The 24316-nt window shown below is 38.3% G+C and overlaps 1 protein-coding gene across 1 annotated transcript; it reads right to left on the reverse strand.

The window, feature by feature from the left end:
* Positions 1-1663: 1663 nt before the first annotated feature.
* Positions 1664-13620, reverse strand: Dynlt3 (dynein light chain Tctex-type 3). Its single transcript, XM_047537183.1, has 5 exons — positions 13504-13620; positions 10916-10957; positions 5111-5234; positions 3879-3956; positions 1664-3540 (listed from the first exon to the last, which is right to left on the reverse strand). Exons 1-5 carry the CDS (start codon positions 13531-13533, stop codon positions 3464-3466), a joined length of 351 nt encoding a protein of 116 aa, XP_047393139.1. The 5' UTR covers positions 13534-13620; the 3' UTR covers positions 1664-3463.
* Between the last annotated feature and the right edge of the window lie 10696 nt (positions 13621-24316).

Below are 24316 nucleotides of genomic sequence, written 5' to 3' on the forward strand. Positions count from 1 at the left end.
GTGGTACTGCAAATGTCTGTACAAAGTCTCAGCTTTATCTGAAACCCTTTGAAATGATTTTGGGAAGAGACATTCTTCATGAAGCAATTAGGGGCCATTTCTAGCTAAGCCTAGATTGTTGATATACTGTACATATCCAAGTCTCTAACAGAGAGACTTGAAATGGGACCATAGAGAGAACTAAGGTGTATACTGGACAAGGTGACCTAGAATCTTCTGGCTCATTGAGGTTAATGCATATTGATGATGGACATCTAAATCTTCTAAGGAATGAATGTTTAGGATCCTTGCATAGAAATTTTCATAAGTGTGTAAACCCAACTTTACAAAATTACTTGACACTGGACCTATAATCCTCTTCAGTTAAAAATATAGCTCTACCTTCTTAAACAAATTAACCTTGGATGGTTTTGAGCACATGGGGTAAATATTTCAATTAATCTCCCAAACTTTGGCTTTGGTATGTGCCAAAAGAACGACCTAATTCCACTGGTACTTCATGGATTACTCACCTGTAATCCCATGGATTACAGGATTCAGGATTACTCACTTGTAATCCCAGGATCCCATGGATTCATGGATTACAGGATTACTCACCTGTAATCCCAGCAGCTCAGGAGGCTGAGGCAGGAGGATCACAAGTTCAAAGCCAGCCTTGGCAACTTAGCAAGGCCCTAAGTGACTTAGCAAGACCCTGTCTCAAAATAAAATATGAAAAGAAGGGCTGGGGATGCGGTTCAGTGGTTAAGTGCCCTTGGGTTCAATCCCTAGTAAAATACCTAATTCCTTTACCATAAGCCATAGGTTTTTCTTGCACTTTTAAATAACTGTTATCAAGAATAGAAAACTATTTTTACTCAAACTTTGAAAATACAATCCAAAACATTCTAAGATTATTTTAGAAATATGATGATTAATGGAGGTGGTAAAAATATATTCAGTGACTCATAATTAGATTACACCCAACTTGAAAAGAGCAGAAAAGTACTTTTTACTACAGAAAATGTAATGAAATGTTGCCATCATTGAGGCAGTATACTGGTATTTACAAATGTAAAATTATAGGTTTACAAAAATCCCAGTTAGTACTTACATTTGAATACCCTAATTTTACATGCTTAAAGTTCTTAATTAAAACAAACAAACAAACAAAAAATAGTAACAACTCAATTGCAAGTTGAGAAATAGGACAAAATTCTTGGCCAAAAATAATCATTAAAAGTTAATCAATAGTTACAGAATAAATTTTGCGATAACTTCTTAAAATAGCAAAGGCATAAAATAGAAGCTCTTAGTGATGTCATAATGGTGAATATTGGATTTGGGTTGCCATTTTTAATTTTTTTAATTTTAAAATTATATATATATATATATGTGTGTGTGTGTGTGTGTGTATGTATGTATGTATATATACAGTCAATGGATCTTTTTTATTTTATTTGTTTTTATGTGGTGCTGAGGATTGAACCCAGGGCCTCACATGTGCCAGGCAAGTACTCTACCACTGAGCCACAACCCAGTCCCTTGGGTTGCCATTTTAATGGCATAATAATTTTACATGGCCCCTTATTCATTTTTCTTCCCCATTTGTTCTGTTTAGAATTTCTTAGAGTTAGCATAATGTTATTTCTTTAACTACTGAATAATCAATCGGAAACAAAAGTATAGCACAGGAAGATAATCTTTATTACACTTTAACTAGAAATAGAGCAGATAGCAAGATCACGAGGTATAATTTGATTTGTTTTTTTGAAACCAGGCTTCAACAACAACAATCAAAAACAATCCTTAAGTGCACAGATATTTTGGTCACTATTATAATCTTCAGGGGCACAAAAGCCAGCAGCATAATGTAACACAAAGGTAATGACTGAGAATTTTTGATTGCCAAAAACACAGGTTACTGCATTAAACTCTATCCTTGTACTTTTTTGTGGTGCTGGGGATGGAACCCAGGTTCTTGCACATGCTAGGTAAGTGCTCTACCACTGAGCTGTACTCCTTCCTAGCCCTTATCCTTGTATTTTCTTAAGCTTCTTCTAAAACATTGAAGTTATTCAGCAAAATATCAACCATGCACAAAGCATTCCCAGAAGAATATTGCCTTAGTATTCCTAGAAGAATACCACCTTAATGCTAAACTTTTCTTTTCCCTAAAAAGTCACTGAATCATGACTCCAGTCTCTATGTATTAGTGTTAGTGATAATATGCAAAATTGAGTTTATTTTCAAGGTTAAATAGCAGATTGACTTCGCATTTGGTGGCCAGCTGTGTACCCTAATTCTTCTTTCATTTTAACTATACGTCATAAGCCCTGAGATATTAGATAACCTGCTAATGATTGTATAATTTTAATTTGTACTTTACTTCTCTCAATTCATATCCTACATAATAAGTATTTAAAACTATTTACAGATATTTGTAACTAAAGCAATGATAAAATTTACTACTTGTATAGTTAAGACTACTAATAAGGCCTTTAACAAAGAGTTGCATATTCTAAGCATTTTTAATTTGCTAGGAGCAACTCTTAAAATGACATCTATAATTCTGTCACCAATAAGTGCTTTGCATTTTGCTTACTTCCACATGGGTAACCAACCTTGGTTTTCTCTCCTCTTTTAAAACAACTCTTTTTTTTTTTTCATCCCCAAACAAATGCTACTTTTCCCACTGAACAGCTGCCAAAAAAACTTTGCATGTGAACAGCACATTGGTAAGTGTAATGCCCAGTAGAGAAATAAGCTACTAACAGGCATGCAGTAAATGCTTGTTCTACATGGAAAGAGTAGATTGTAAGGCAACTGTCTGAGTCATATGCTGTTCCTCATATGCTGTTCCTAATTTTGCTTAACTAGGAAATTCAGGTTATCAGATTGATTTCAACCTTTAGTGTAAATCCAGGAAATTGAAATTAAAAAAATGGATTCACCAGTTCTCAGAAAAAGTAGACAGGTAAATCATAATTGCTAATATAACATTAGTTGATAGGAAAAAAAAGAGCCAAACTATCTTCCATTAAATATTATGTACAACTAAGCAAGGGGAAGAAATAAAGAACTAAGAGGTGTTAGCTAATTCATTTCTTTTCTACATTCATCCTTGTAGCTTTTTTGCTCAAATATTTATCCCTGTTAAGTACTCTAGCTGAAAGATACATAATAATGTTAGTGAAAAGCTGGTGTAAGTATAAGATTATATTTTTGATGTCATGCCATATTTCTGCATTTACTTTTTGCTAACATTCAATTTTTCCTATGTCAATGATGCTGTATGGAGTATAAGATAATCTGCCAACTTATAATGAGACTGCTTGCTTATAATACTCAGTTTTTGTTGATAGCTTGGAAGCATATTGCACACTTGTATCTAGCACATGAATAAGTAACTATTACTCTTGTTTAGAAAGGATAGGCTGACAAATTCTTAAGTGAATGGCTTTAGCCCAACATTTTTAGCTGGTTAAAGGACAATTGCAATCGCAAAAACATTGACAATGCAGTTCATGGTTCGGTTCTCCCATCTTACAGTACAGGTTCCTGAAAACACACAAGAAAAGGTCTTTGATATATCAGTAAAATGTCCAAATTACCAGGGAGCAGGGGAAAACACACACACACACACACACACACACACACGTGTGCACGTGTGTGCATGCACACACGTTTCATAGACTTTAATATCATTTATTTCCTTCAACCTGTTATATCTTCACATTTCATACTGGTCTGAAGTCATACTTGTGAGTAGGCACAAAACCATTCTGTTGATGAGGTCTTTTCAGTATTTAATTAGAGCTAAATAAGCATTTGATAAAAAGTACCGTTTGACTTTGCTGGCACTTTGATTCTATATGAATCAGCTTAAGATCTCTTACCATCAGATGTGGTATCCCAAAAACATGAGCTGGCCGTGTGAAAGCCATATGCACTCCTCTGGACCACTGCACAGGTCACTACAAATAAAGTCACAAAATGAGGACACTTACAGACAAAGGGAAAGAACCAAGATTGAAGTGATTGACTTCAAAGCTCTAAACACTGAAAAAAAAAAACAACAGAAAATGATGCAGACAGTAGACTAGAAAAAAAAATGTCTCTCATCCTGATTATCTACTCTCATGATTTTAACCCCACTGGATTCAGTCAATTTGTGGGTCATTGCTATAACAATTAGCAACTATATGATAGAGAAATTCTGGGTCAAGTTGTGTGCTTTATATCATGGGCAGAATTTGGACACAGAAATATAGGAAGTAGGGTGCGGTGGTGCACACCTGTAATCCCAGCAGCTCAGGAGGCTGAGGTAGGATTGTGAGTTCAAAACCAGCCTCAGCAACTTAGCAAGGCCCTAAGAAACTCAGTGAAATCCTGTCTTTAAATAAAAATATTAAAAAAGGGCTGGGGATGTGGTTGAGTGGTTAAACACCTCCAGGTTCAATCCCCAGGACCAAAAAAAAGCAAAAACAAAAAAACAAACCAAAAAAACCCCAGGAAATATTTCACTTTGCAGTGAATACATGGAACTTCACAGTCCTACATAGAGGAATGGAATTACTGGAAGGAAGACAGTCGAACTCTGGGGGCCTTGGTGGAAAGAGAATTGATGCAAATATTAAGGGCAGCTATCCAGGGCAAGTATGCTTTTGCATAAAGAGCTCCATCTTTTAGGTATACACACACACACACACACACACACACACACACACACACGTGTGTGTGTAAAATATATACATATTGTGGGGGGGTTTACCGGGGGTTGAACCCAGGCACACTTTACCATTGAGCTAAATCCCCAGCTCTTTTTAGTTTTTATTTTGAGATAGGGTTTTGCTAAATAGCTTGGAACCTCACTGAGTTGCTAAGGCTGGCCTGAAATTTGCGATCCTCTTACCTCTGCCTCCTGAGTCAATGGGATTACAGGCGTGCATCGCCATGCCTGCCTAGGCATTATTATATACTATCATTAAAGGAATAAGTCAGAATCCCTTCATACTGTATTAGTAGCCATCCAACTTTAGTGCCTGCCACTCCTATACATTCTCAAAATTCACAGAAATTCCCAAGGACAAAGGTATGTGAACTAGCAAGGAAGGACATTGATACTTACCAATGTATTTATAAGCCTTTCCCAGCTTAACCAAATGTGTTAGGGATTGCTCCACTATGCTTGCAGTCCACTGGTTGATGTTGTTCTGATTATAGTCCTCACCTCCTAAGACCCCATCCACACACTAGAAGGACAGAGAGCAGCTAAATTAGCCAAAACCAACATGTTTTACACAAATTGCAACAATTTATTCAAAGCATAAAATACAGGTAAGACCCAATAAGGCATCTTAGAAAACATGCAGCTGTAAATATTTATTAGGCACTATCTTTAATTGCTTAAGGGTTTTGAAAGCATTTCCACAAGCATTATCTCACTCTATGATATACTATGGGTCATATGAAAGATAAATATGCCAAGGCTCTGTGGTAAAGAATTTAATCTTGCGGAAACACTAATAAAAGTAATCCAATATCTATAACACAAGAAAGACTAATCATAGATGATACGTTATGTCATAAAAGGATTACAGGGTAGAGAGGGGATTAAAAGAAGGTGATATTAATTGGTTGAAGAGTGGCTTTGAAACAGCTGCGACTTAACTAGGACCCAGATGCTAGAAACAAAGAATGGGACTAATTTAAAAACATAATTCTCATGTATAGTAATTATATTCTCATTCATACTATGTAATTGCTTAGCTATAAAGCCACTAGTACACCTGCCAATGACAATAAATAAAGGTGCTCTAGAAAGAGAAAGTCCAATAATTTCCCATAGTGCTTACTTGCATCCACTTCTGACACCTGATTAAGAGCACTGGCTTTAGTATCACAATTCTAGGTTTTAAAGCCAGCTCTGTACCTACCCATTTTGTGACTTATAGCAAGTGACATCTCCAAATCCCTATTTTCCTAATCTTTGCAGGAGAGATAACAGCATCATCTTATCAGGTTGCTGAGAGGATGAAATGAGACAATGAACATTAAGTGCTTAAACACAGTGCCTGGCACAGAGTATGCACATAAATAACAATTATTATAATCATTATCATTATTGTTGCAATTGTTTTTGTTTTTTGGAACCGGGGATGGAACCCAGGGGTGCTTAACCACTGAACCACATCCCTAATTCTTTTTTTATATTTTATTTTGAGACAGGGTCTCTGGCCAAGTTGCTTAGGGCCTTGCAAAATTGCTGAGGCTGGCTTTGAACTTGCGATCCTCCTGCCTCAGCCTTCAGAGTTGCTGGGATTACAGGCGTGCACCTACTATGCCCAGCTCCATTGCCATTGTTTTATATTCAAGTATAAGACTCTGGAACATAAATCATTCATTTACTTTTAGAATCTAACTTAACACGCACACATGTGTTTGTGTCTTCATTTACAACTGCTAATACAGAATGCTAATTAAAATAGAATTTTAGGCTGTACAATATAAAATCTTTGAAGGATTGTGAGTTCAAAGTCAGCCTCAGCTACTTAGTGAGACCTTGTCTCAAAATAAAAAATAAAAAGGGCTGTGGATATGGCTCAGTGGTTAAATGTCCCTGGATTCAATCCCAGTATCAAAAAACAATAATGACAACAAACAACAAAAATCTCATTACTAATAATAAGATGGAAAAAAGGAAATTAAATAATTTAAAGTTGCTGACAAAAGGAATGTGGCCCCCATTATTCTCCTGTAAAGTTCAATCACATGACCGAGTAGAAGGGACAGTAGCCTAAGGGTCAGCAGACAGGGTTTTAATTCTGGTTTTACCATGTCCAAAGCTGATGATCTTTGGGCAAACTTTTTCCTTTCTTTAGATGGCCTTTCCTTAATGGGAAAGTAAGAACACTCAATTTTCTTTTGGGTTATCTCATAGAACCACTCCAATTTTAGCTCTAAACAACAGAAAACACCATGCGGATGTGGGTTCTACTGTTAATAGCCCTGCTAATTACTATTAACTAATATTTAGCCTAACTAATTACCAGGAGGCCCATCAGACAATGAGGTCCTTAAACAGACCTGAATTCCCATGGTCAATCTTGGGCACATAGCAGGTACTCAATAAATGTTTGTTGTTGTGTTATGGGCTAATTTGAAAATTAAGCCAAACTGACCCCATTTTGTACAGACATCTCACACTCTGTAAAATTGGCTCCCCTTTCCTCATGAGCCCACTCACACAGACGTTGACACCTCCACCCTCACCCACTTGCACCCTGACCACAATGTCTTTGAACTATGGAGCTAATACAAGCTTGCCTTCTTGAGTTTATAAAAAAGGTACAGTTTCTGAGAATGTTCTTTCCACTTTATGAAATACAACTTGTGGTTCTGCCACCCTCTCTCTCCCTTTCTTTGTGGTTTTCCAGCTTTTAAATGAGTTGACCCCCATGCAGGTGTTGGAGACTGCAGAGCTGTTTGGTTTCTGCTTCCCTGGCCCTGGACAGAATAAATCCTTTGTCTTTAGATTCAAAAGGACCTGGAGTTTTCATCTGGGATATTGGAATAGCACCTTAACAGTTGAAGCAATATTGGCTTTGATATACTCTCTGGACATTCTAAATCAAATATACCTTAGACTAAGTTCCAACTTATTTTCATTTGTAACTCACTTTTTCTTTGAGGATTTTTTTGGGGGGGATTCTATTCTAACAATAAATAAAATGTATGCATATTACCAATAAATGAGTGGCTTTTAGAGTTCAGTAGGAAAAAATATATTAACATAGGGGCTCAGAGCAAGGAATTGAAGAAAAAATAAGATGAGCAAGAGATAAGGAAAACAGAAATAACTGCTGAAATTGTGTAATTGTCTAGGAAGTACTAAAATGTTTTAATACAGTGCTACTTTCTCAAGCTCTTCCAGTGCCTCAATGGAAATGTTTCAATGGCAGGAAAAAGCAGGCTCATGGGAGGAAAGGATAAGGAAAGAGCGGAGACACATAGCTTCAAGGAACATGTAGTAAACCTGAGATTTCTTCAAAGTCTCATCTTTCATATAAAAAAATTCAAGTGAAGCTTGCTTTTGACTCTAAACATGCTTTGTTATATTACTTATATTGCTCAACTTCTTACAAGTATTTAAGTAAAATTCATGCTCTAAAATGTATCCAGTGTTGGGCTGGGGTTGTGGCTCAGTAGTTGAGTGCTTGCCTAGCATGCATGAGGCACTGAGTTCGATCCCCAGCACCACATTAAAAAAAAAAAAAAACCTAAATAACAGAATGAATCAAACAACATTACCCTATGTAAATTTATGATTACACAAATGGTATGCCTTTACTCCATGTACAAACAGAGAAACAACATGTATCCCATTTGTTTATAATTAAAAAAAACTAAATAAACAAAATAAAGGTATTGAATCCATCTACAACTAAAAATATTTTTAAAATAAAATAAAATGCATCCAGTGGTCTCTAGTATCACCTAGCTAGAGCCAAGTATCTATATCCCAGTTTAAGCAGCATGGTTCTTCTGATTCAATAGGATATTAAAGTAACACATACACAAAGAGTGTCTTCTCCACCCTTTCCTTTCCAATCTCTTTTCCCATTTCCCAGGGGAAAACACCTTCAGTGTATAATTGTGTTTATTTCTTCTAAGAGTTACTTATGTTATTTCCAAGTAACATTTGTATCACTCTTTGCCCGGGAGATACTGGGGATTAACCCAGGGGCACTGTACCACTGAGTTACATCCCCAGTCTTTATTTACTTATTTGACAGGGTCTCACTAAATTGCTGAGGCTGGCCTCAAACTTGTGACCCTTCTGACTTAGCCTCCCAAGTCACTAGGATTACAGGAATGTACCATGGCACATAACACTATTTCTTCATTTATGAATTACTGACAATATCCACAAGAAACCCTGCCATGATAGGTGAAAATTTAATTCCCCCAGACCAGCTGGCATTTTCCTTCCATACCCTTCTCTCCAGATAGTGAATTTACTATTATAATTCAATATATGTATACTGTTAGGAATAAGTTCCTTTTCCCTTTTCCACTCTTGACAGTTCCTTGCACACAGAGGATTTTTTTCCTTAACATTCCTGGCCTTTTATCCCATCAGTTATTCTTTCCCTGGGAGATGGAGTGAGTTACCTGCTTGGTGGGGGATGACCATTGTTCTGCCATTCTCAATTGGGAAAGCCAATCCTCCAAACATGTTGGACTTGGGGTTTTGCTTCTCCTTCCTGTCCACCCAGACCAATGAAAGGCATCAGCTTCTAAGTGTTTTTCTCTACCAACTCAAACTTTGCCTTGGATGTCTCCAGCAAGGTCTGAACTGAGTAAGAGTTAGTAAACAAGCTCCACCATCAACCTGTTTTTATCCATAATGAAGGTGTTGTGTTCTCTTCTAATGACTCTTTTGTCTTTTTATCTGGTTCAGAACTTAGGTATGGAAGAAGGCACTAATTAAAGGGACCCTGCCAAAGACCTCACATCCTTTCTTTCATGTTCCATTGACTAACTGACATTCCATTTTGAAAAATGAGATTATTATCACGCCTGTCCTCATTATCTCCACCTCCAAATTTTTTCTCATTTCTTTTTCTATTGTCAAGGTACTGAAAACATTTACATTTAATTTTTATTGATTAAACATTCCTGGGTGACATGGTTCTAATACATGATTCTGAACTGTTAACATATAGTAGGATTTTCAGGTGCCTGTATAGCCCTCTCAGATCTTGAGTTGATCCTTGCTGTATAAGGACAGACCTGCAGGAGCTCGAGGGGAGCTGGTGCACCCAGAGCACTCAGGCAGGTAAGGCATTGTCTGGAGGACGTACTGAGGGCGCTCCCAGAGGGCAAAGCCAACCCAGCCCAGACTTAACTCAGTCAGGGCCTGCTAGGAAAATAGGCTCCAATAGTCCTACCCACAATTCAAGCCTGCTTTCTGAGCCATCTTTTTTTTTTTTTTTTTCGTACGCCTTGGCAGAGTTTAAAGATGACTCAGGATGATTAAAGTGTTCATAAGTACCTTTCCTACCATGTAGTCTGTTTTGATACCACTAGAATAATTAAAGTTCCTCTGCCAGAATTGATTCTCAAAGAGAACTTCCTTTCTATTTGTTTAATAAAGGACCAGATTTCATGTTTCAAATAGTTTTCTGAAGATTTTGGTTTACTATCATATCAGTGTCTAAAAGATGCTAAGTGATTATTTTCCCTAACATATTGCTAAAAAGTACACAACAGTCAAAGGCAGACATTTCTAAGGGTTCTTTTTGTCTATTTGATATAACATACATATAAATTTTACATATACTTTACATTATAAATATATACACATATTTTATAGCATTTTTATAGCATGAACATCTAAAATAATGGTTGGTCTTCGAGGAATAAAAGTTCTTTTATTCAAAAGACAGGGTATCAATTTCAGTAGAGAGCAAACCACTTTTCTAGACTAAGAGAGTTTTTTTTAAAATCTTTTTTACCAGGGACTGAACCCAGGGATGCTTAACCACTGAGCAACATCCCCAGTCCCCTCCCCCTGCTTTTTAAAAAATTTTTGAGACAGGGTCTTGCTGAGTTGCTTAGGGCCTCACTAAGTTGCTGAGCCTGACTGTGACTTGTGATCCTCCTGCCTCAGCCTCCTGAGCCACTGGGATTACAGGTGTGCACCAGCACATCTGGCACTAAGACAGTTTGTAAGCATCTCTTTGAGGAAGCTCCAAGATGCCTGACAGCATGTGAGAAAACAGAGGCACTCCTTTAAAGTATTGGATGAAAAATTCAAAATCTTGTGTTTAACACTACAGTTTCTAACTTTTTACTGAACCTCAAAATATACATTTAAAAAATTCCCATCAATGCAGCAAGGCTGAGACAAACAACATGTATAACTCACCTCTTTGACGATATTGTGGGCTTCATCAGCATTGAAACCAACCTAAAAGGAAAACCCAAGATAATACTGCTTTCAATACAGGTTTTCTTTTATTCGTAGATACGATAATACACACAATCCCTTGGCTGTCCTGGACAGGGGTTAGCAACAGGAGACTGTAGTGATAAATGGCACTTAAAAATACAAATGTTCTCCCCACTTTCCTCCCTAGAGATTCTAAGTCCTTAGATCAGGGCAGAGCCTGGGCAACTATATTTTTTTGAAAAGTGCTTTGTACTAGTAATTCTGATGACCATCATAGGTGGAGAATCATTGTAAAGTTTAGGAAATAAGCAGGTGGTGCCTATAAAGATACATGTGTTATAATGACATTGTATTCAGTCATAAAGAAAAATGAAATTATGTCATTTGCAGAAAAATTTATGGAACTAGAGACCATTATATTACCCGGTACAGGCCAAACCAGAAGGTCAAGGGTCATATGTTTTCTCTCATATGTGGAAGCCAGAGAGGAAAAAGAAAAAGAAAGGAAAAACTATTTGAAACATGAAAATTGAAAGGAGACCAGCACCATAGAGGGAAGGGACCAGGGGGTGGAAGGAGGAGAGGCAGGGGGGAAGTGCTGGGGAGGGATATTGGCCAAATTATATTGTTATTTTGTGTGTACACTAACATGTAACAACAAATCCCACTATCATATACAACTATAATGCACAAATAAAAATGTGGAGGAAAGAAGATATATGTGTTATCAGTATGTAAAAAATGGTTTCAGCTAGATGAGAGAATAAAGTGGTCCGTGAGAAAAAAATGCTTAACTGGTTATTTTCAATTTTGTTTTTAACTTATGCTAGGCCAAAATGTGGCTTTCCTGAATTAAAAAATTATAACAAAACTTGATCATTCAAAATTATAATCACTTTAATACTATAAATTAGTCTGACAACTTAGTCTTTTTGGGGGAAGCAGCTTGTAAGAATCCTTAATTAATGACAATGATCAGTGACATTCAAGTGTCCTCAAGTACAGAACTAGGTTATGTGATAAGACTGAAATCTAAACCAAGATACTTCAGGTAGTACAAGAATTGTTTCTATGGAGACATTTTTTAGGTGCTTTATCATATCAGCATTTTTGTAAAAACCATTATACAAATTAAGTTACTTCAAACAAGTAAATTCTGAAATTGACTGAATATATATTTAATTTTTTTTCAACTCATTATCCTACAGAACTCCCCAAAGAGAAAGGAATAAAATACCCTATACATTTAGGAGTATTATTGAAAGAGTTTGGCCCCACTAAAAATGACCATTTTACTTTAAAATCACATTCTTATCTACTGTCAAAATTGGCCTATGAATCAAAGGATGCCAACTTTGCTTCAGTTTGAAAAGTTACCTAATAATAATAATCTGGATGTACTGAGTGACCATGGCAACCCATGTAATTTTATTTCTTTTAAAATATATGTATTTAGAAAGCAGTGCAGGAAAGAACCCTTTGCCTTTGTTGGGGGATGCCAGCCATGTCATTTTCTTGTGTCTCCAGATCCTCCCAGTCCTCTCCCCCGACCAAGGGGGATGCTGAGTAAGCACTCTGTCACTGAGCTATATCCCCAGCCCTCAAGTCCTTATCCCTAAAGTTAGAATATTTTACCACTGACCTCTAATTATGCATGTTACCTGGAACAGAAGTAATCCATTTAAATGTGGTTTTAACTTCTGCAGCAGCCCATATCCTAAAATATCCTAACTTAGTCCCATTGGACAAGAAACCCCTTCCAAAACATCTGAGTTTTCCTTCACTGTTCCCTACCACTGGACAGAAAATGTCTTCATCTGCTCTGCCCTTGCAAGCTGTCACAAGCTAGGCTGCACTCCAACAGGCCTCATCTTCCTAGTGTTAATAGTGAAGCGAGAACTGGAGCTGTAGAGTCAGAGGCCTGGGTTCAAATCGACCATGCCATTCCTGGCAGTTTTAATTTGCTGCATGTCACTTAGTGGTCATGAAAAGTCAGAATTCCCATCAGCAAAAGGAAGGTAACAACTGACATCATGGGATTTCTGGTGAGGTTTAGGGAAGCCTGAATCAGTAAGCAAGGGCCTGTAATCCATAAAGCATCGTCTTTCCAGCCCACCCAGGAGTCTCCAGGAGCCGGAGCTGCAGGGCCACCAGGGCTCCTCAGCCGCGGAGCTGCAGCACCTGCTCCTAGGGACGCACAGGGGTGGAGGAAGCAGCGGGAAGACCGGTTTCCAAGGCCCGCCCGGCAGACGGGCGACGCCCTCCACCCATGACCACCCCGCAGGCCTCTTTCCTATATTCCCGCCCGGACCCCGCCGCCTGACCATAGCGCTTCCGGTCGCCTCTGCCACCCAGACAATCGGTCCACCCTCAGGACCTCAGGGGCGGGGGGAAGGGGACAGGGAAGGGCGAGGCAAGTCCCCGGCCTCGCGGAGAGGGCTCGGGTTCGGAGGACACCGCATCCTAACTCTGCCGATCGCTGGGCGATGGAAGACCACCCGACAGGGACCCCGCATGCAGGCGGGCGGGACCTAGGGCGCCTCCCGGCGCCCGAGGGGCGGTACCTCATCGCAGTGGCGGTGGTACTCCTCCATGGTGGCGCCGACTCTCCCCGGGGGTGGAGCGACGCGTGGGTCTAACTCCGCGGCCGCGCACTGGCCTCCTGGGAGGCCCCGCCCCCGTTTATGGCCTGGGGCCTTTACCCACGCAGGCCCCGCCTTTGTGCGGTGCTGGTGCCTGGAACTCGAGGCGGGCTAGGGGTTACGCGAGTCGTCTGGCCGGGAGAGAGGGCCTCCTGGACAGTGAGTGCCTATTCCTTGCTACCTCCATCTGCCCTTTCTGAAAATAAGGGATGGATATTAAAAGGAGCTAGGATTGGTGCCACTGTAGAGCAGATGGGCGACCTAGTGTCATCCAATCTCGACCCGCGCAATTGGTTTAGTGCTAAGTGCTGTGGTTATTTTGCACATGATTTGTTCATTCACGGTTATCCAGCAAGTAAATGTAGTTAATGTAATCGCGACCGAGCAACTTTGATCGGTCACTTCCTAGCTCTGTTACTTAGAAAAATTACCCCCCCTTCAGTTTTCTTACATGAAAACATAATCATAACTATTTCACCACTGGTTGTAAGGATCAAATGAGATGCTACATGCGAAACTCCGGAAGTAGATGCTTCTACACCCTTTTTTCTCCAAGACTATGTATAAAGAAATATATTACTTACGAGAGAGAAGGAACAAATAACCTAAATTATAAGCCTTAGCAGATGCACAACGGCTACATTTATTTAAAATTTTCTAAGTTCCAGATGATCCTAAGGATTTCTTCAAAACTTCAGTAATCCCGAAGTTTTGATTTTTTTTTCTCTTACTATTTTTTCAAGATGAACCTGAGGTACAGAGAATTTAAATAACTCGTCCAAGGTCATGTATCCAGCAAATGGTAGAAGAGAGGCATAAACTCAAGTACTTTAGTCTGATAGCACAGACCAAGTTCTTTACCACTGAATGAGCTTTCTATGGCTGCTCTGACAAATGACCACAAATCTAGTGGCTTCAAACCGTACAAACTTACTATCTCATAGTTCTGGAGGTCAGAAGTCTAAAATGAGTCTATAGGGCTCTGGTCTTTCTGGAGGCTCTAAGGGACACCCCATTTCCTTGATGTTGATAGTTCCTACAGACTTCCTGTATTCCTTGGCTCATGATTCCTTCCTCCAACTTCAAAACCAGAAGCATCTTCTCTCTTCTCTGTATGATTCTAATTCACATCTGTAAATTGTTTTCTGCCCTGTATGGTGACATGTTCACAGGTTCTGGGAATTCAGATGTGCATATCTTTTTTGCCGGCAAGCAACATCTATCCTACTATAAATGTTTTTCTATTTTGCTCTCCAGTATTAAAGTTGGAAGGTTCATTAGTCTTCTAGTCCAACTCTCTTATTTTACAAGTAAACCAGGAGCTAAGAGATGAAGTCATTTGTAAAGCACACATAGATGTTAACTAGACCCCTGGGCTTCTGAATCTCAGGCCCTTCCATTTTTCTGCTCTCCTTTTATGAGCTTAGATAGAACCAAATAGGGCTGTTTACTTGACAATGTGCAGTTTGTTACTGGTTCTTCTAAATTGTGTGCTGTGAAAAGTTACTGCAGAAAAGTTGTGATTGCAGTTCACAGAGGAATCATATCCTCTTTCAAAACTTTTTGCAAACCAAAGTTATTTTTCTATGAGCAATGTCAACATTCTGATTAATAGAGGTCTTAGTGATGGCTTTGTGAGCACCAAATTTACTTCCCTAAAGACCACATAGGTCTAGGTGGGTCAAACCCTGAAGTTAGCTTGTCTGAAAGTTTTAAGAGCCATATTATCACATCTCAAGTTGTGCTGTGTGGTAATTCATGATAAATATAAAAAAAGGTGATGAAGTGTTGTTCCAGTTACAATCTCTAATAAACCACCCCATAATTGAGCAATAAAATTTATTTATTTTATTGCATTGTATTCATGGATTCTGTTGGTTATAAATTGGAATAAGGCCCAGCAGATACATCTTCTCTCTGTTCCATGATATCTAGAGACTGGACTGAGAAGACTCAGGGACTGTGAAGAACTTGATGATGCAGGGTGGGGGCCGGAATCCTCTGAAGATTTGTTGATTCACCTATCTGGCATCTGGGCTGGGATGAATCAAGTGTTAGTACTGCCACCTGGAACACCAAGGTATGATCTCATCAAGTGACTTGGCTTCCTACCATCATGGAAGCTTTAAGGTAGTCAGACATTTTATGTGATGACTCAAGACTCCAAGCATGAGTTTCCATTGAGCATGGCAGAAGCTGCATGCCCTCCCCAACCTTTTTGTTTTCCCAAAGAGACAGGGCCACTTTATGTTAACCAGGCTGGCTCCAAATTCCTGGACTCAAGTGATCATCCTGCATCAACTTCCTGAGCAGCTGGGACTATAGGTGTGCATCACCATGCCCACCTATATCACCTTCTATGAACTAGTTCCATAAGCCACACAGCAGTCACTTCCTCCATATTCTGTTTTTTTAACTTTTCACAATTATGTTTACACACACACACACACACACACACACACACACACACACATATTTAGTTGTGAATGAGCCTTTAGTTTTATTTATTTTTATGTGGTGCTGAGAATTGAACCCAGTGCCTCTCACATCCTAGGAAAGTGCTCTATCACTGAGCCACACCCCAGCCCTCACAATTAAGTTTTTAAAACATTTTTGTAAAAGATCTTAAGCAAGATATGACTTATTTTTCCATTTTATTAGTAATACTGATTTCAAAGGGGTCTTTCACTCTCTGATGCATGTGTCTTGGTATATCTACCATGTTCTAACCATTGAAGCAGTCACAACCCTCTCAGACTCAAAGGGAGTGCATAGAGAATCCCCTTTTCAATTGGAGAAGTGCCAAATGATTCGGGGACTGTGCTTTAAAATCACTACATGTTTATTAGTAGCATTCTTTAATGCAAATAACAAAAGACCCAAGTAGGAAGAACTGAAATAATGACATTTATTTTCTGGAAATAATGCAGAATTACATTAGTAAAAATGTTCCAGGTTAATTTAGTTGCTCAAAAAAATTTGGGAGCCTCTGTGTTTTCTACCTTTCCATACTTGTTTTAATCAGCCTTTTCCCTGCTGTGACTTAAAAACCTAATGAGAACAATTTTAGAGAAGGAAAAGTTTATTTGGGGGTTCGCAGTATCAGAGGTCTCAGTTCATAGAAAAGCAGCTCTATTCCTCAGGACTTGAGGTGAGACTGAGCATCTTGGCAGACAAGTGTGGTGGAGGGAAACAGCTCACAGATGATCAGAAAACAGAGAGAGAGAGACTCCAGTCCCCAGATACAAAATATATACTCCAAAGGCACTCCCCCAATGACCCACCTCCTCCAGTCACACACTACCTTCAGTTACCACTCAGTTAATCCCCATCAGGGGACTAGTTCACCAATTGGGTTAAGGCTTTCATAACCCAATCATTTTTCCTCTAAACCTTCTTGCATTGTCTCACTCATGAACTTTTGGGGTACACCTCACATCCAAACCATAACAATACTACTATCTATGGAATGTCAGCAATATTTGACCTCATGATCACACATGGCTGCATTGGTTCTAGTACCACAGAAATAAAGATACCACAACCAATGAAAAAAATGAATGCTGCCTTGGGTCGATCAATTTTTCTTAGGAGGACAAATGTTTCTTTTAGGTTCCCAGGAATCTTCTTCTCAGGTCTCATTGGCCACAATTTAGCCATATGATTCCCTGTTTGGCAAAACATCTGAGAAAACATATTGTTTTGTGTTTTCATCTTCTTAAGTGAAAAGTGAGTTCTGCTAGGAAGAAAATTTGGATGTGAAAAAAAGGTTAGCAGGTCAGTCCTTTCCAACATTTTTCATGTCATGGCCCGTAGAGAAGTTAATATTTATATGGTACCTTCAGGTAAACTAGAGGAACTTTGTGGGCATCTTTATGAATTTGGTTCTGTCAGATAGAAAAGGTGCTAAAAATTAAATTTGCAAAACCTTCCAAATAAAGTCTTTTCAAATGTCTTAATGAGACTTTCAGTTTTGCTTTTATAAATTTAGAAATTTATATCTGAATTTGCATTTTAAATAGCTATAAGCTAATCCTGTTCTGTGGTTTTTAGTAATTATTTCCCACAAATCTTAATAGATCTTGTTGAGGAATCTTCCTCATAGAAGTAGCTGATAAACATTTAGACATATTCTAGAAGCCATTCAAATTTTATTTAAAGGTTTCTCTCTAATAATAGACTAAGTAATTAAAAAACATTCTTTTCACTGACAGAAAGACTGGACAAAATATAATAGATAATTGCTGAAGGGAATTGTAGCTTTAAGAGGATGATGAAGAAGTATGGATGTAAGACCTAGAAGAATGAAAGCAAGAAGTTTAAGCATGACTTTTGGGACAAATTTTTACTTGGGGGTGAGAAGATGTTAAGTCTTTTGCTTATGGGCCAAAGGGTGAGATGATCAGATTCCATGGCCTGCCAAGATGGGAATTCTGGTAAACAACATACTTAGAGTTGAAACCTCAAGGGTTAAGCCCTGAAAGTAAAACACCAAAACTTGATCTTGGAGGGACTGAAGCTCAGTTTTAAATCACCTCAATTCCTGAAATTGCATTAAGGTGATCTGGAATTGCTAATGCCTCTGGCCAACTTCCAGAAGCAAATATAAATTCTTTCTGGAGAAAGAAAACATTATGTTAGCACTCAAATTATATATACATAATTTTGTTTTTGGTACAGGGGATTAAACAAAGGATGCTTTGTCACTGAGCCACATCCCCAGCCTTTAATTTTTATTTTGAGACTGGGTCTCCCTGAGTTGCTGAGGATCTGGCTAAGTTACTGAGGTTCACCTTGAACTTGCAATCCTCGCACCTCAGTCTCCTGAGTGCTGGGATTGTAGTGTGGGCCACCACGCCCAGTGATAAGTAATTTTTTGGATACATTAAATGAACAACTAGGCACATAAAGAGACAAAAAAAACATTGACAGAAACCAATAGACAATGGGGAAGACCCAGCTGGGGATCCAGGTTGTAGAGCTAGCAGAAATAGACTTGAGAAATAACCATGTTTACTCGATTCAAGGAGGTAAACATCAAGATTGAGAATTTCATTCAAAAACTGTATACTATAAAAATATCCAAGTGGAATTTCTAGATGGAAAAAGTAGAATAGCAACAACAAAACAAAACAATAAAAAATACAAAACCTTAAAGGAAGGTTTCTATAGTAGTTGAGACAAAGCTGAAGATTTACTTAGTGAAGTTTAAAAAATTGGGTTGAATAAAATATTAAAAATGAAGCAGAGAGATATAAATGAATGTAAAATGCAGAAGAAAGCCCAGAGACAAAAAGAGTACAATGAGAAAGTTTAACATATATAATTGGATCTCTAGAGAGAGATGAAAGAGATAGGACAGAAGCAATATTTACTGAAATAATCATTGATGATCTAAAGTTGATGAAAGAATTTCATTAATCATCTCCATGGGAAGCTGAGGAAGAGGAAACCTCCCAAAATATAATATTCAGGAAGCGTTTATTTACAGTGGTATGCTTTGGGATGATAGGTATATGAGATTTATAAGATTACCATTCCCCCCCTCAACATCCATTCTCTTGCCCAGCTCCAGAGGCAGGGACTATAGCAGCTATTCCATGGTACTTAACATCCTCCTTCTTTTAATTTTGCCAACTTTTATGAAGGACACTGGTCATGGCTAATGTTTTTTTTTTCCCCAGGTGGTTGTATGATCAACTCATTCCCATATTTAAATAATTCAATAACAGATGGGCCTCCTCTATATGTCAAGTAGTACATTTTAGGCTCCATGTCTATTACATTTCTAGGGACCCTGTGATCACAGGTTCAATTAATGTCATCAATGTAATGGGACAATATAAGGTAAGAGGGACTCCTTCAAACCTTCTGTGGAGGCCATCTCATTCTTTGGCTCATGTTCCTCATTTTTTATTCATAACTATTAATTCATATTTTCCTTGTATGTACTTTATAATGTAATAATAAGGGACCAGGTGATTCCACAATCTTTATTATAAACCTTGTTGCCATAGAGACTAAGTGCTACAGCCACTCAACCCGCAGTGCCTTGTCCTCCACCTTCTCTGGTGGTGAGATGAGTAATCATGCCATGAATCACTTATGCCCCATTCTCAGCAAGATTATCCATGTGCTCCTTGAGTATATGCACAACCCATTCCCAGAATTTCTACTTCCTAATGCCCTATATTAGTCAGGGTTCTCCAGAGAAACAGAACTAATAGGATGAATAGAATGTATGTGTGTGCATGCTTGTGTGTGTGTGTGTGTGTGTGTGTGTGTGTGTGTGTAAAGAGATTTATTTTAAGAAATTGGCTCACATAATTGTGAAGGCTTGGCAAGTTCTAAACCTGATGGGGTATGCAAAACTGGGTGACTCAGGAAAGAATTGCAATTAGAAGCCAAAGGCAGTCTACTTTAGAACCAGGAAGAACCAGTTTTGCAGATGAAGTCCAAAAGCTGTCTGATGGAGAATTCCCTTTTGTTCTATTCAGGTCTTCATCTGATTCAATGAGGCCCATTCACATTAAGGCGAATAATCTGCTTTGTTAAAAGTTCATCAGTTTAAATGTAAATCTCAACCAAAAACATCCTCCCAGAAACATCCAGAATATTTGACTGAATATCTGGGCACTGTGACCCAGTCATGTTGACATGTAAAATTAACCAGCACAGGCTACTTCTGGTACAAGTTACTATATCAGTCAGGTTGCCATGCAGAAGCATATGATATACTCAAGTTGGCATAAATTGAATAGTCCTCTTTTACAAAGAAGTGGCAAGTTATAGCACAAGAACCTGGCCTTTGCAACAGTGGAGCTGCCGTGACTGTTAAGCACAGAAATTTGAAGGGAAGGAGATTTAAACAATCATGTAGACAAGACCATTTTGAAAGGAACAGTGACTGTTTGTCGAGGAATATACCAAGCCCAAGGTGACGTCCCAGATAGGGAATCAGGGGAATGTTTATCCTAACCTCTTTTCCCTCCCTCTGATCTTTTAGCCACATTCCTCATTGGCTGAACTCTACTGGAAACTACAGGGCATGGAAACCATCAGGAACCATATAGGTCAGGATGTGGGTATAGCTCAGTGGTAGATTGCTTGCTTAGCAAGTGTGAGGCCCTGGGTTCCATCCCCAGTCCCACGAAATACAAAACCAATCAAAAACAAACAACGACAATATCAAAACATGTAGGTCAACTTCCCAAGGCAGAGAACAGGGTGGACTGTGGATATGGAGAGGCAAACAGAGTGTACCTAAAAGCAACCATAAGCCACAGATCCAAAAATCACTATGAGCTACAAGTGGAATGAATAAAATAAAATAAAAACATTTTGAAAAAAAAAAAACACATTTTAGCACATTGCAGTAGAATGGTTAGAACCCAAAAAAAGTTGTAACGTAGCACCCCCCCAAAAGGACAAATTACCTTCAAAAATGAAACAAGATGACTGACATCTGACTTTCCACAGAAACAGTGAAAACTCAAAGACAATGTATTTTGATACCTTCAAAATAATGACTGTGAACTTAGAATGTGTACCTACCAAAAATTTTTCTTCAAAAATGAAAATTTGGGACAAATAGAAATGGAGAAAATCAGTCAACAGCAGAAGTACTCTTCAAGGAACATCTATTCTTTTGGCAAGAACCAAATGATCATAGAGTCCTAGAGAGAAATTTGGAAAAATATAGGAAGAAATAAGGATTAACTAAAGGGATAGATCTGTGAGTAAATGAATGATTATCATCTCTGTGAAACAATGGCAATAACATCTTACGGGGTTTACAAAATATGTCAAATGAAAATACAGGATAACTATAACATATAAATTGAGAGGAGGATAAATTGAGTTAAAGTGTTCAAAGGTTCTTTCATTGTCCAAGAAGTGGATAAAAACACAAAATAATATTATGCTTTGATAAGTCAAAGATGCATTTTGTATAGAAGAAGCATCAAAGGAAAATATTTTTAAGTGTGTAACTACCAAGCTAGCAGAGTAGAAAAACAGAATTTAAAAAATACTCTATTACCAAATTGAAGGAGAAGAAAAAAAGAACATAGCATAGGTGGGATGAAGAGGTAAAACTAAGATAATAGATTTAAACCAAAATTTACCATAACTATAATAAATGTAAACAGATTATATATTCCATTTAAAAGACTATAGTCAGGGTCAGGTATGGTGGCACACACCTGTAATCCCAACAGCTGGGGAAACTGAGACAGAAGGATTGTGAGTTCAAAGCCAGACTCAGCAACTTAGTGAGGCCCTAAACAACTCAGTGAGACTCTGTCTCTAGATAAAATAGAAAAAATGGGCTGGGGATGATGCTCAGTGGTCAAGCACCCCTGGGTTCAATCCCCGCTACAAAAAAAAAAATACTCTAGTCAGAATCTTCACCATGTGAACATAGGATCTGACTCCCTTAATAAGACTCCTAAAGTACAAGAAGTAAAATCAAGAATCAATAAACGGGATGGATTCAAACTAAAAAGCTTCTTCTCAGCAAAGGAAACAATCAATAACGTGAAGAGAGAGCCTATAGAATGGGAGAAAATCTTTATCACATACACCTCAGATAGACTATTAATCTCCAGGATATATGAAGAACTCAAAAAACTTAACAACAGCAAAAAAACCCCAAATAACCCAATCAATAAATGGGCTAAAGAACTGAACAGACACTTCACAGAAGAAATACAATCAATCACCATATGAAAAAAAAATATTCATCATCTAGTAATTAGAGAAATGCAAATCAAAACTACTCTAAGGTTTCATATCCCCCCAATCAGAATGTCAATTACCAAAAATACAAACTGTGATGGGCTGACAGATCTGGCTCCATGAGAATACTATAGGCCAGACTCTAAGGGAAATGAATAAACAGACTCCATTTTGCTCTGAGACTCCATGTTATGTAGGAAATAAGCTTCTCCCATGGGAACACCCCACCTCTGTACCCATCATCAGTTACTTAGTGTGACATGTTTAACAATACAAAATGACAATTCCTATGTAAAAAAAACTGCTCTCTTTTGATTCCTATTGCTCCTAAACAATGTACCAAGTGAACAGTGATTGTGTGTGTGTTAGTAACCATTCTTTAGTTTGTACCTAGGTAAGGGTCGTTTTGACCCACTTCCCCCTCTGTTGATGATCTCATGATGTTAGTTTGTAATTTTGAATCAGAGCAACAGACACTTATGACTGATGTGATTTTTGGTATAAGAACCCCTACAACCCTGTGGTCAGGGCTGTTCTCCCAATAGCCATTTTGTGGGGCATTGTGTGAGACAGTCAGCCGGCCGGCTTAATAAAGACTCTCAAATTTGAACTTCTCAGTGGTGATCTGTCTGTTCTTAAGTTGCGCCCCATAACAAAACAACAATAACTGTTGGCAAGGATGTGGGGAAAAGGGTACACTCATACATTGCTGATGGAAACGCAAACTGGTGCAACCATTATGAAAAGCAGTATGGAGATTCCTCAGAAAACTTGGAATGGAACTACCATTTGACCCAGCTATCTCACTCCTCGGTTTATATCCAAAGGACTTAAAATCACCATATTACAGTGATGCACCCACATTATTGTGTATAGCAGCTCAACTCACAATAGCTAAACTATGGAACCAACCTAGGTGCCCTTCAACAGAAGAATGTATAAAAAATGTGATATACATATATATATGATGTAATATTACTCAGCCTTAAAATAGAATGAAATTATGGCATTTGCCGATAAATGGATGGAGGTGGAGAATTTCGTGCTAAGCAAAATAAGCCAATCCCCCAAAATCAAAGGCCAAATATTTTCTCTGATATGTGGATGCAAATTCACAATAAGGTGGCAGGGGTCAGGGAATAATAGAGTTACTTTAGAGTAAGTAGAAGGGAGGGGAGGGCGTATGGGAATAGGAAGAATAGTAGAATGAATCAAGCATTATTATCCTGTGTATATATATAACTATATGACCAGTGGAATTCTACATCATGTACAACCAGAAGAATGAGAAATTATACTCCATTATATATGATGCATCAAAGTGCACTCCACTGTCATATATAACTAATTAAAGTAAATAAGAAATTTAAAAAGACTATAGTCAGAACAAAATATTCCCCATCTGTTATAGTTTAGATATGAAGTATACTCCCACAGTGCATGTATGAGGCAATGCAAGAAAGTTTAAGGGTGAAATGATTGGGTTATGAGAGCTTTAACCAAATCAGTGCATTAATCCACTTGAATGGATTAACTGGGTAGTAACTACAGGCAGGTGGGGTATGGCTGGTGGAGGTGGATTATTGGGGCATACCTTTAGTCTATATATTTTGTCTGTCTGTTTTTCTCTCTCTCTCTCTGCTTCCTGGTGCCATGTTCTGAGCTGCTTTCCTCTGTTACATTCTTCTGCCATGTTTTGCCTCACCTTGTGCCCCCAAGAATGGAGTTGGCCATCTATAGACAAAGACCTCTGAAACCATAAGTCCCAAAATAAACTTTTCCTCCTCTAAAATTGTTCCTGTCAAGCCTTTTGGTCACAGTGGCAAAAGAGCTGACTAAAACACCACCTATATGCTGCTTATAAAAGACACAAAAATGTCAAGGATGTAGAAAATTTTAAAGTAAATGGATGGAAAAAGATATACCATACAGTTTATCCCAAGCACTAAGGTAAAAGATATTACTAGAGGACAGGAGATACATTTCATAATGATAA

The sequence above is a fragment of the Sciurus carolinensis genome, chromosome X, assembly GCF_902686445.1.
Source record: "Sciurus carolinensis chromosome X, mSciCar1.2, whole genome shotgun sequence".
Taxonomy (NCBI): Eukaryota; Metazoa; Chordata; class Mammalia; order Rodentia; family Sciuridae; genus Sciurus; species Sciurus carolinensis.

Excerpts from the sequence above, each read along its gene's own strand:
- Dynlt3 (XM_047537183.1), bottom strand. The coding sequence starts at position 13,533 with ATGGAGGAGTACCACCGCCACTGCGATGAG. Across the intron at positions 10,958-13,503 it reads ACCACCGCCACTGCGATGAG|GTTGGTTTCAATGCTGATGA; the intron begins GTACCGCCCCTC and ends TTTTCCTTTTAG. Across the intron at positions 3,541-3,878 it reads TTGGGATACCACATCTGATG|GAACCTGTACTGTAAGATGG; the intron begins GTAAGAGATCTT and ends GTGTGTTTTCAG.